Here is a 13898-nt window from a genome sequence, read left to right as displayed (position 1 = left end):
GAGGAATCAATGGTTGTTTAGTTAAACTAGTCCTATAACTGCTTCAAAGCTACATGGTAGTGTATCTTCAATAAGACCTGATAATACCAAGGACAGAGCACCCATAATGCACCTCTGAGACTGCCAATGTCGCTGTGGCAACTAAATGAAAGAGCATGGGAATCAGGAAACCACAGGAAAGCTTTCGTTTTCTATGAAGCCTAATTAAAAGAATTTTAACTACATGACCTTGAAGGGCATCCAGTACCAGGGTTTCACTTACCCCATGACCCACAATCTAAGGAAACATTACTCTGTTCCCATACTACACATACAAACAGCCTCTGCTATCACTGACATGGGTAAAAAGAGATACCCCACACTACTGCTGTAGAAAATACAACATATCCGGCAGCAAATGAGGCATGAAGCATGCAAATTTAATGGCTCTCACTTGTGTTAGTTTCAATGGAAAATGGCAGCTGTAGCCACACAGTTCTAGAGTTCCCAGTGCCACACACACACACACACACACACACACACACCCTCTGAGCTAGGCTGACAGCAATGGGGGAGGGATCTAACACCTTACATGTCCTTGTATCATTTTTAAAATCAATCCTTTTTAAAGAAATTCATACAGCATTCTAGATCAATTATTCCATTTTAAGAAGGGTATATTATATATGCACAGGTTAATGCAAACAAGTAAGATGCGATGCATTTGGGGTTATTCAAAACTTTCTAATAAAGGGCTGTAAGTGGGATCCCAGATGAGAGTCTAGAACAGAAAAAGGACATTAGGAAAAGCTAATAAAATCCAAGACATGGAGTTTAGATGATCATAACAATATATCAATATTGGTTCATTAGTTGTGACCATAGTAATATAAAACATCAGTATCAGGGAAAACTGGGTGCACAGTGTATGGGAACTTTTTATACTATTTTTGCAATGCTGCTGTAAATTTAAAACAATTCTAAAGTATAAAGTTTATTAACAATAAAAGAAAAAAACCAGAAATACTGTGTGCAGTTTTCACTGAAAGTGTTAAACCCGTAACATGCTACCCTCATTGTTAAAAAAGAGACTAATAATCACTGACTACCTACTATATGACAGTTAATGCTAGGCTTTACAGACAGAAATTATATTTAAAGATAGTATTTCTGAATCTGATATAATTTGTACAGTTTCAACAATTCAAATCCTCAAGAAAGCTAACAGGACTGTAAGACATTCATTCGCAAGACAGCTAAAACAATCCGCACAAGAGACAACCTATATTAGGATACCTAAGACAGTAAGATCATGCTGTTAGTAAGTTAGTATTGCTGCTGACCTGAGCTTCGTTGCAGGTAACAGACAGGCATACAGTGATAAATCATATGGAACCTAGCACCACATTGTAGGTCTGCATTGGCGAGTTAAAAAAACGTATGAATCAGTTTCCGAAACCACTTGTAAAATGGAGATAATAGCAGTGCCTTCTTCATAGGACTGTTAGGATCAGGTAAATTACTATCTGTAAAGTGCGTGGTAATATTCGCACAAAATAGGTACGTATGCGTGTTAGCTGAGAAGAAAAGGCAAGTGTCAAGCCTTCTGGCTTTTCATGCAAGACAGAAAAAAATGACTAAAAAATAATTAAAGAATTCTTCATCAATATAAGGAAGTATGATAAAAAAATATGAAAAAGCTATACACTGATTTATATTCCAAATCTCAAAACTATACTCAGCCAAGAGCATGGTCTCTGAAATTGACATAATTTAGAATAAATAATGATTTCACTATTCCAAGTGACAGAAAACATAAAGAGTCAAGGAAAAATAAAACTGTCAAATGGCATCGCTATAAAGTGGGTGTCAAATGGCACCCACTGCTAAGAAAGTGGCTTTTATCAAACCATGAAGTCACTACCTAACAGGACAACCATGACCTCTCACACCAAGTACACAGGAGCAGAAGAGTGTGGGAATTAAACCATGTAATAAGATGTTTTATTTATGTCTGGTTCTACTCAGTCAATTACCAATCGTTCACTTAATGACTTTGTGCATTATTTCTCTTTCATCTCCTGTACCCATCTATTAGCTCACGACTTCCATTAGCAAACTTGGAAAAGCAGAGGGAAAATGAGGAATTCAGAAACTGACTTCGCTGTTAGTGGTGCTTATGAAATAGTCTGTGAAGATCTATTAAGAACACTTAAAGCTGTTCATCTGCCACTTTCCACTGTCTACACATCTCATTTGCCACAGATGGGCAAGAATTTGGCTATGCAATACAGAATCTGAAATTAAATAAAATTTTTGGGGAAAAATCATCTCATTTACAAAATCTGGTAGAGTACCTTCCTAATGACTAAGTCCCTGTGGCTACCTGCTTTAGTAAGAGGCACTTTATTACAGCACTGTCATGGGAAGGGCTCTACAACAAAGCTTGCCTCGTCGGCTTCTAAAAAACTGACAGGTGTGCAAAGGCAGAGACTCCCTCAGCCGTGGGGATGCTGGGCAAGGCTTGAACCTGCCCAGGCTGCGGGTGTCCAGCCAAAACCATCCTTGTCCTGATGAGCAATTAGACTCTTACCATTTTCTAAGGGTGCCAAGAGTGAAAAGGGGAGGGAAACCTGCTCAGATTTGTCAGGACTCCTCTTACTTTACTGGGGAAAAAATAACTCAATAATTCTACCATAACCTCTGCTGATGAAAAAACTGCTCAGAGTACAAATATAAATCCTTATTAAATGAAAGCCCCAAACTCTCAAAATGTAAAATAAAATTTAAGCCTTTCTATTTATGGATACTTTTCTATTATAATTAAAATTCTGCCTGGGGTAAAATACAAATGCTATCACTTTCATAAAGTTAATAAACTCAAACTACAAATTTAATAGATTAACTATCAATAATTAAGAAAGGAATATTTAAAATTTTAACTCTCACAATTCAAGTCTTATCTTTTCTTATATTAACGTATTAATATTAAAAATATTTTATAACAATCTGAAGACCTCCCACCAAATATATTAAATTGTAATTGTATATTTTATTTTCTTACCCACTGGCCTCTGGAGGAAATCTAACAATAACCTTTCCCATCTCAGCACCTGGAAGCTCAACAAATTTCCCAACATCCGGCCTTTTCTGAGGTGCCTAAAAATAAACAACAACAAAATAGTTATATATTTAAATGTTTAAGAATATGATAATTCAACAAATACTCCCATCGAATTGACCAAAAGGCTCTGAAGAAGCCTAGCATTCAATGGTCAGTGGTTCCAAACCAAAGCATAGGAGATTTCAGAGGAAGAAAGGACGGTACAGCTAAAAAAATGAGATTTTAGTTACTTGGAGTTTGACTTTCCTAAGGAACACACACCAGAGGATCATAACCTGGTAGGCATGTAATTATGTAGATTAAAGCTTTATGTAGTTAGACAACTGCAAAGGCAAGCCAAGACTTACAAGGGTAGATTCAACCAGAAAGATTCCTTTTCTATTCATGAAAAGAAAACTAACTATGAGAAGGAAGAATTTTCTTTCCAGATCTGGGGTCTCAGACAGACGAAGAGGTCAGCAATACAGTCAGAAAGGCTTACCCCTTTGGCTTTGGCTGTTGAAACATTCCACTTGGTACCTACTGCCCGGAAGGCCTGCTGGGATTCCAGAAAACCAAACCAGCGCTTTAGGTGAACTGGAGCTTTGTTCTCGTTCAACTTCTCCTGCCACGCTTCACTCCCTGTCAACAAACAGAATGTAAAACCTTTCAGTCAGTCTGCAACTTCAAAAGCAAAGTTCTGCCCTGGCCGGTTGGCTCAGTGGTAGAGCATCACAGAAGTTAATAAAAATATCTTTTCAGTTCAATTCACTAAATCTTGCCCCCACTATGGCACACGCCCACTGTGAGGCCAAGGCTGCATTCATAATTAAGAAACAGCTCTAAGTAGATCAAATGGAGAACAAAATAAAAGTCAAGATAAATAAGCAGTTCATTTCTTCAGATGTAATGGCAAAAACAAGTATTGAAGGAAAATCACAAAGCTACATCCTTGAAATATTATCTTTCCTTCATGAACATAAGTCAAAAATCTAAATAGACAAAAATGTCACAACAAACCTACAGATGAAAATGTCCAACTAGACAAGGCCTTTGATTTATGTTGACAATTATTACAACAATTTAATTTAATTTGGAGAAAAGTTTAAGCCATAAAAAAATATAGAAAATATTTTTAAAATCTCACATCACCCGGATTTAAAGAATAATGAAGGTCCTGGTCGGGTGGCTCAGTGGTAGAGCAACGGCCTGGCGTGCAGAAGTCCCAGGTTCGATTCCCGGCCAGGGCACACAGGAGAAGCGCCCATCTGCTTCTCCACCTTCCCCCTCTCCTTCCTCTCTGTCTCTCTCTTTCCCTCCCGCAGCTGAGGCTCCATTGGAGCAAAGATGGCCCGGGTGCTGGGGATGGCTCCTTGGCCTCTGCCCCAGGCACTAGAGTGGCTCTGGTTGCAACAGAGTGATGCCCCGGAGGGGCAGAGCATCGCCCTCTGGTAGGCAGAGTGTCGCCCCCTGGTGGGCGTGCCGGGTGGATCCCGGTTGGGCGCATGCGGGAGTCTGTCTGACTGTCTCTCCCCGTTTCCAGCTTCAGAGAAAAATAAAAAATAAAAAAATAAAAAAAATTTTAGAAACCGTAATAAAAAAAGAATGATGAAACGTTATGGCATACTTCCTTTAGCTTTGTTTTTACAGAAAATAAACAAAACCAAGTTCTCTTTGTACCTCTCTCAATCCTATATCCCAACTTGTTGCAATCTAGTCACAGAAGATGGAAAAAGTGATCTCCTATAAGAACAATTCTAGCTCATCCCCCCCACCCCTACTGAGCAATCAGACAACAGGGCCTGAAGTAAGCAATGCAGAGATAGAAGAGGGCTAATGTAAATAGGATGAAGGCTTCTTCAGCAGGAACAGGCCAACTCCAAAAGAAAGAGGAAAATCTGAGGTAGTGAGACAGAGATGACTTCCAGGGACGGAAGGCAACATTGAACTCCTGTGACTGATAGAAATAAAACGACTGGGGTGGTCATTTCTTTGTAACAAAGTCATAAGTGACTGTCCATAAACAGATAGGTAAGTGGACGTTCATTTACATACACAGAAGCATGTGTACTTCTTAACCAGTAAAAGATTAAATAACTAAAACAGAATATTTTCCAAGAATTCCCGGTACCTTTCAGAGTAGCCCAGACACATAAGTCTGCTAAGCTCAAGGAGTTTCCAACTAAGTACGTTCTCAGTGACAGGCAATGATTGAGCTCACTGATTGCAGAAGCCAACAAATCACACGAAGACAATTTGGTAGCGCTAAACTCCAACCAGTGATCAATCTGTGAACACAAAAGAGAAAAAGAATGCATCCCAGAGTTCAGAGTTAAATAAAAACAAACAAACAACCTCAGTTAGAACCATGCAGTAACAATGAGAGAATTTATCATTATGTGGATTTAATTCTAATTGCCTGGAATCTAAATTGGCAATATCATAAATCTATTTGTTGTTATTTTTCTGTTTCTTTTGTTTGCAGGGGCACTTACAGGGAAAAGAAAGAAAAAGATATGAGAACTGGCAGCAGATATGACTGAACCCAACAGGTGGTACCTAGATAAAACAGATCTATCCACTTGCAGAATGTAAAGGTAGACTTGAAATCTAGTCTTTGTATTCTGAATTTTGTAAGAATTAGGAAAGTTAGAGCTAAATATAAACAGGGAAAAAAGAAAAAAGTACCTAACATGTATTGAAAGTTAACCTGCTATTGCTGTAATTAATAAGCTATATACACACACACACACACACACACTTAGAAAAGAAAATGGGGCCCAATCTATGTGTGTAACCCTGGGCAAACTTCTTCACTGTAACTTTTCTAGTCCTGTTGCCTCATCTGTAAAGTGAGGGAATTGCATAAGATGATCGATACGATCACATCCAGCTACGAAATTCTAGGAAACCAGGAAGAGGAAAGCAGTAATCAGTAACACAACAAACAGGACAGCTAGTATGTGATTTAAAGTTCAAAGTCAGGAACTAAGAGTTCTTTTCTCAAAATAAAAACAAAATGAGGATTCCCTAACCTGATATAGAACTAACACGCTGTTAATATCCTTAAGTAGAATCATAGTACATACGCCAACAATAAAATGAAGTTCTCAAAAGAGCAGAAGCATAAATCAAAACAAACCACACCCAAGAAAATGTTCATTCCATACCTCAGTATGTTCCATCAGGTTACAGCCATAGAGTCCAGCAGCGGCTGCAACTCTCGCCAAGTAGCGAAGTATGGAATTTATGTCCGTGAAGACCACATTTCTAGAATAAAAGCAGATACAAAATATTACTGTTGCTCCAGCCAATCAGTAAGAGTCATGAGACTTGGGAAGAAAGATCAAATAAAAATCTTCTACTTCTATCAGATTCCAATTTAGTCTGAAATGTTCAACTAAATCCAGTAATTGATTTCAGAGATTATCTATATGATGTATCATCCTTCTATTAATTTCTACATGTCTACTTGGTGGTGAAAATATGAAAATATAACTGGGATATTGGAAATAACTGATGTAAGATAAATCAAAGCAACAAAACCAAGGATATACTGTCATAGAGAAGCTAGTTTATCAATGTCCAGGTAAAGACATCATACCCCACCTAAACTGTTCTGTAAAAATTATAAGAGAAAAATTGTAAAACTATAAAGAAGAGGCTAAGAAGAAGAGACAATAACAATAAAATAATGCTTACCAAGTTTATATCTTATTAGTAATTATTTCTTATTTCAAATACTTCAATCTTCAACCAGAATTACAACAGAACTTAAAATCCTTATATAGACATCTTTCTGTACATTTTTAGTTTTTTTCTAAATAGATTACAAATATAATTTTGAATACAGTTCCTTTAGAATGAAGAAAAGCATACTTCTTTCTAGGGACTATCTACCAATTAGCAAGTGAAACAAGCATACCATATTTAATCCTGAATATTTTTAAGCGCTGTCCTGTACTGAACACAGAGATATAAAAAGCACCTACTCAGACACATGAAGAATATTCTCTTTCCCTTCTTCAATAGAAATGCTGACATTGTCTTTCACATGTTCTACTGCCAGCAAAGCACCTAAAAATAATAAGATGAAATGATTTCTCTTTATAAACACTGTTGTATTTAAAACTTGAATCATACAGCAATAAGGATGACTTAACAAACCAACAGGAAGTCCTACAGAAGGTAAGCTTTTTTCCCCTGTAGTCTGTAAACAGAAAGCACTAGAGTCTTCTCATGTTGGAGAAGTAACAAATCAGAAACCATTCACTGGCACAATCCAACTGCTTTTGAAGCTGCTCACCTTCCTTCCATTAGGGAGTCTGAAATTAATCTTTTCCTCCCTCAGCCGACAGTCAGAAATCAGAATAGTGCCTTGTAGAAAAGCTATTGTTAATAGTATTGGAGTGAGTTTTGTGTGGTAAGAGCTGTGCTAAATGCTTTACAGTCGTAATTTTTTTTTTTTTTTTTTTTTTTTTACAGAGACAGAGAGAGGGATAGATAGGGACAGACAGACAGGAACAGAGAGAGATGAGAAGCATCAATCATCAGTTTTTCATTGTGACACCTTAGTTGTTCACTGATTGCTTTCTCATATGTGCCTTGACCGTGGGCCTTCAGCAGACCGAGTAACCCCTTGCTCGAGCCAGCGACACTGGGTCCAAGCTGGTGAGCTTTTGCTCAAACCAGATGAGCCCATGCTCAAGCTGGTGACCTCGGGGTCTTGAACCTGGGTCCTTTGCATCCCAGTCCGACACTATATCCACTGTGCCATCGCCTGGTCAGGCTCGTTGTAATTCTTAATCTGTGTAGGAACTTTAAGAAGTAGACACTTCCCCTGGCTGCTGGCTCAGTAGTAGAGCGTTGGCCCAGCGTGTGGAAATCTTGGTTCAATTCCCAGTCAGGGCACACAGGAGAAGTGCCTATCTGCTTCTCCACCCTTCCCCCTCTCTATCTCTCTATCTCTGTGTTCCCCTCCCATAGTAGGGGCTCCAATGGAGCAAAGTTGTCCCAGGTGCTGAGGATGGCTCCATAGCCTCTACTTCAGGTGCTAGAATGGCTCTGGTTGCAATGGAGCAACACCTAAGATGGGCCAAACATTGCCTCCTAGTGGGCATGCTGGGTGGATCCCAGTCAGGCACATGTGGGAGATTGTCTCTCCGCCTCCCCACTTCTCACTTCAGAAAAAAAAAAGTAGACACCTTTATCTCTATTTTCCAGGAGAGAAAAGTGAGGCTGGGAGGGTCCTAGCCCGAAGTCCTTCACTAAATATGTGGTAGTCAGGACTTGAATGCAGTTCTATGGTCGTCCAGAATTCCAAATCTACAATATGCAGAATCTACTTCTCAACATCAAGTTTACTAAACTGCTTCACTAATCCTGTGTGCCTTCATTCTAGCAATCAATCCTATGTGGAAGATATCATTCCTCCTTTCTTTTTTTTTTATTTTTTTATTTATTCATTCTAGAGAGCTGGTAGGAGAGACAGAGAGAGAGAGAAGGGGGGAGGAGCAAGAACCATCAACTCCCACATGTGCCTTGACCGGGCAAGCCCAGGGCCTTGAACCCGCAACCTCAGCATTCCAGGTTAACACTTTATCCACTGTGCCACCACAGGCCAGGCTCATTCCTCCTTTCTTAAGGAAACCTCAGGAGAAGCCAGACAAGGGACTTGCCTGGTCCCACAATAGTAACCTCAGGTCTGCAGAAGCCAATGTCTTTGCTCTTAACCATGAGACCACACTGTCTAGTGTTTTTCAGCCCAAGAATTCAACCCATGGGGGTGTGTGGGGGGGTTGTATGAGGTTAGCCCATAATTACTGGACCTAGTATGCTAAAACATTAGCATTTTTTAAATGTTTAGAGTAGCTATTAAATTGTGGGTTTTTATTGTTATTCAATACACTAAGAACAACACCAAAGTTGAAAATATAAAACGTAATTCGTCAGCCCTGTGTGGCCAATTCTATCTAAAGACCTGGGATTCTTGAACATTAGAAATAGGCCCTGGCCGGTTCGCTCAGCAGTAGAGCCTCGGCCTGGCGTATAGAAGAACCAGGTTCCATTCCCGGCCAGGGCACACAGGAGAAGCGCCCATCTGCTTCTCCACCCTACCCCTCTCCTTCCTCTCTGTCTCTCTCTTCCCCTACTGCAGCCAAAGCTCCATGGGAACAAAGTTGGCCCAGGAGCTGAGGACGGATCCCTGGCCTCCGCCTCAGGTGCTAGAATGGCTCCATTGCAACGGAGCAATGCCCCAGATGGGCAGAGCATCGCCCCCTGGTGGGCATTATGGGTGGATCCCGGTTGGGCACATGCAGGAGTCTGTCTCCCCGCTTCTCGCTTCAGAAAAAATATTTTTTAAAAAAGAAAAGAAAGCCCTGGCTGGTTGGCTCAGTGGTAGAGCGTCAGCCTGGCGTGCAGGAGTCCCGGGTTCGATTCCCGGCCAGGGCACACAGGAGAAAAGAAAAAAAAAGGAAAGAAAAGAAATGTATCCACGTTTTCAATCAACTAAAGTATTTCCTGTAACTTTCTCTAAGTAATAAAAAAGCACAAATTCTAAGCCATCTATCCACAATACCCTTGGCCACCTTGAAAATGCAATTCTAAACTGAACTTAAAGAGTATCTGGTAGATGACAGTTCTGAGGTTTCGCTGACACTGACTACATCTATAGAGAGCGCAGTAAAGCAACCCCATCAGTCCGCAGCGGGCTTGGATGTTCCCGCAATTACCCTGCCACCTTCACTTAAAAATAAATGCAACCTCGGTTGACGCTTCAACTATAATCGTCTGCCTTGGTCCCTTTGAACCCAGTGAAAAGTAAAGTCAAGAAGTGGATTGCTCTTTTCTGAAAGGAAAAATGATAGACTAAAGGGAGGGATCTAAAAGATGACAAAGGAAGATAATGGATTTTAAACCTTAAAATGTGATTTCTACGAGCGTCTCTCGATCTCCGGGGACATCATTCCAAAGAGGGAAAGGAGAGTGGGCTGGAAGTCATCCCAGCGAGGGAAGGTCCCAGCGGAGTCCTGCGGTCGCGGCTCGCACCGCGCCTGCCTCCACGCCCGAGAAAACTGTTTGAGGAGCAGAGCCACCTACCAAGGGACCGAAAGCGAGGGGTGCGGAACCCATCCCGAGCACAGGCCGGGAGAGGGGCAGGCCCGAGTTTCCGCGACCATGACCGCCACTACGCAAAGCCGGGGCACGGCGACCTTCCCGCCCCGCACCCTTCCCGGCTGATGCAACCCACGCCGGTCAGCGACTTCGGCCCCTTACCCAGTGGAGGATCTCCCGAATTCAACGTCAAACACAGCGTCGCCATCTCCACGGGTCTGCGGGTCAACCTGTTAGTGCGCCTGCTCGGTTGCCCGAAGCACCTGAGACACGCCGAGAGGAGACAGCAACGTGTGCGCTTGCCTGACGCTTGCCGCAGCTTTCGCCCCGCCCCTGCGCCGTAGCTGCCGCGTCTTCGCGCACACCACTTACGTCATCTTTCCGCGCCGCTCCGTCCGTCGAGCCACCCCTTCGCATCTAGGGATACGTGGCGTCCCTCGTCGTCATGGGAAAGAGGCTGAAGCGGACGAGTTTTACGACACTTCGTAAAGCGAGGAAAGCAGGTGGTTAAGACCAAGTTCAGGTGAAGTGCCAAACGAAATACCCAAACGGTATTATCCGTGAGCCTTGTGGATTTGTAAACGCAGAACAAATCGTGGAAATACACACGAAAACAACAGCCCTGGTCACACTGGGGATGTGGAAGCTTTTCTCATGTTTCCTCTCCCCCCCCCAAAGGAGAATGTATTTTCAAAAGCGTTCTTTTCCAACTTGAAAATAATGGTTAAAAGAAAGGATTTATTGGACTGACTGAAGGGATTGAGAAATACAGATTGGTAATTACAAGAGTCAAGGGGATTTTTAAGTGCAGCATAGGAAATATAGTCAATAATATTGTAATAACAACGTATGGTGCCAGATGGGTACTGTAAATGTCAGTGGGAACACTTTGTAAAGTATGTGACTAACCACTGTGCTTTACACATGAAACTAAGACAAAATAATATTAAACGTAATCTGTAATTGAAAAAAATTAAAAATAAAAATATGTAAAAGGATTTATTGATAAAAGGCATTACCATTAAAAGCCCCTACCTCAATTTGTCTTGGCATTGTTTGCCCGGACTTCCTGAGTTTACCTCTCACAGGGTCATCTGATTCCTGTCCTTAAATCTTCAATGGAGGGTGGGGCACCTGGGGGGGGGGATTGAGGGAGGGGATGTCTGCCGCACCTGTGCTGCAGGCATATTCCAAGAATTGTTAGTCATATTCAAGGGGCCAAGAATTGATTGCAAAAATCATCTCAACCTCACCACCACCCCCACTTTCTCTTAACCTAAACACATCCCTATTTTTACTACAGAGTGCTGCTTAAATGTGGTACTTTATGCAGCTATAAAGGAGTTAATCTCTGTTTCTCCCAACCTACCATCAAAAGTGACTACCTCGTTATAGTCAGCCTCAAGTGGCTAAATCACCTGCATCAGAGCAAGACTTCTTCCCCACCCTCACCTTCCTATGTGGATCTCTAGGGATGGGACCTATCATCTCCAGTTGATTCTGTGCACACCAAACTCTGCCTTTCTACCTCCCTTTGTTGTAACTGATTCCTATTATGCACACTCTGCTAGTTCTTAAGATTCTTGTTTGCTGAAAAACTTTGTCTTAGACACGATATTGAATGTCTTCAAGCATATAATGCTCTAGGGATACAGAGAATCCTGGAATCATTTATTCAACAAATGAAATAGCCAAATATTTCATTTTCCAAATACACTTCTGTTAGCGTGCCTTTTGAAATGTGATACTCAGTGCTGGACAAAATGTTCTAGGTGTGGTGTGATCAGGGCAGAGTGCAGACAGAAGCACTCTTATGTTGCCCATTACAATGCTATTAATGCACATTAGCTCTTTATAGCCACAGTCAACTCTTGACTCATGTTAAGATTATAAACAACTAAAATCCCCAGAGCTCCCCATTCTCCAGCTATCTAATGTAAGAAATTGCATGCTTAATTTACGCTTGTCTTGATCCATATAGGATTTAGTAGAGCTATTTTTCTCATTTTAAATAGCATTGCTAAACTCAGGGGTCCCCAAACTTTTTACACAAGGGGCCAGTTCACTGTCCCTCAGACCGTTGGAGGGCTGGACTATAAAAAACTATGAATAGCCTGACCAGGCGGTAGTGCAGTGGATAGAGTGTAGGACTGGGATGCAGAAGACCCAGGTTCGAGACCCCAAGGTCGCCAGCTTGAGTGAGGGCTCATCTGGTTTGAGCAAAAGCTCACCAGCTTGAGCCCAGGGTCACTGGCTCCAGTAAGGGGTTGCTTGGTCTGCTGAAGGCCCACGGTCAAGGCACATATGAGAAAGCAATCAATGAACAACTAAGGTGTTGCAACGCGCAATGAAAAACTAATGATTGATGCTTCTCATCTCTCTCCGTTCCTGTCTGTCTGTCCCTGTCTATCCCTCTCTCTGACTCACTCTCTGTCTCTGTAAAAAAAAAATTTTTTTTTAATTTTTAAAAAATTTAAAAAACCCACTATGAATAAATCCCTATGCACACTGCACATATCTTATTTTAAAGTAAAAAAACAAAATGGAACAAATACAATATTTAAAATAAAGAACAAGTAAATTTAAATCAACAAACTGACCAGTATTTCAATGGGAACTATGGGCCTGCTTTTGGCTAATGAGATGGTCAATGTCCGGTTCCATATTTGTCACTGCTAGCCGTAACAAGTGATATGATGCACTTCCGGAGCCGTGTGCATCCTGTGTCACTGGAAGTAGTATTGTACGTGAGCGACCCTGCGCTTTGCTGCACCACCACATACAGTACTCCAGGAGCACAGGATGCATCCGCTTACCACCAATGAAAGAGGTTCCCCTTCCAGAAGTGCGGGGGGGGGGGGGGGGGCGGATTTTTGGCCTCAGGGGGCCGTATGCGGCCCGCAGGCCGTAGTTTGGGGACCCCTGGCTAAACTTGAATGTTTGAGATCATTGAGTTCCATCGCTATCACTCAGTGCGTTCCAGTCATCTTTCATTGTTGATTCTGAGAGCATGGGATCAAGAAAATGGAAGTCATCAATAAAAATTACTTGTAATGAGTGCAGAGCTGTGGTACACAAATAGAAACTTCATTTCTGGAAAGCAAGACATAGCAAAAAGAGTCCTATTGTCACTGTCTTGTTGGATGCTTTTATTAATTACCTAGTTCCAAGAGTTTTTTTAGTTAGGCTAGATAGATCATTTTTCTTTCTATCCAACATTTATATTGCTTATATTGTTTGTCTTTTATTGTCTAGGGATTTAGTATAATGTTGAATAGGAGAACTGATGATGTTGAACAAGAGCACTTTTTGTCTAATTCTTGACTTTAGTGGGAATGTTGCTGTTTCACTCTCAAGGATCGTGTATAGTGCTGATTTCTTATAGATACTCATTATCAAGGAAAACTGCTTCAATTCACAGGCTCGATTTCAGATGCTCCCTGTAAGATTATACTACACCATCTTATCCAGGAAGTTCTGAACTTCAGTGATTCTCAGATCCCTGGAGTAGTCTATTTAAATATATAAATAAGAATTGCTGGGATGGAGCCTGTGACTATTTTTGAAAAGCTTCCTAGGTGATTCTGAGAAGCAGCTGGATTAAGGAATGCTGAAGTTCTGCCACTAGTTGAATCCAGTTACAGAAATTTATTTAAAAGCACTGGACATTAGATGGGTACGAGAATTATAATGGTGATCA

At 41.2% G+C, this 13898-nt stretch overlaps 1 protein-coding gene across 1 annotated transcript in view; it reads right to left on the bottom strand.

The window, feature by feature from the left end:
• EPRS1 (glutamyl-prolyl-tRNA synthetase 1) overlaps nt 1-10532 on the bottom strand; it is a 47733-nt gene extending 37201 nt beyond the window's left edge. The window contains exons 1-6 of the mRNA XM_066238099.1: nt 10361-10532; nt 7075-7159; nt 6253-6352; nt 5214-5370; nt 3585-3724; nt 3044-3138 (exon numbers count right to left, since the gene is read on the bottom strand). Of these exons, the coding sequence (XP_066094196.1) occupies nt 3044-3138; nt 3585-3724; nt 5214-5370; nt 6253-6352; nt 7075-7159; nt 10361-10406 (623 nt within the window). The 5' untranslated portion in view covers nt 10407-10532. The remainder of the gene's footprint in view (nt 1-3043; nt 3139-3584; nt 3725-5213; nt 5371-6252; nt 6353-7074; nt 7160-10360) is intronic.
• Between the last annotated feature and the right edge of the window lie 3366 nt (nt 10533-13898).

This window comes from Saccopteryx bilineata, chromosome 1 (assembly GCF_036850765.1).
Source record: "Saccopteryx bilineata isolate mSacBil1 chromosome 1, mSacBil1_pri_phased_curated, whole genome shotgun sequence".
NCBI lineage: Eukaryota > Metazoa > Chordata > Mammalia > Chiroptera > Emballonuridae > Saccopteryx > Saccopteryx bilineata.
Note: the sequence above shows the minus strand (reverse complement) of the source record. Positions and strands in the feature narration are given on the sequence as shown.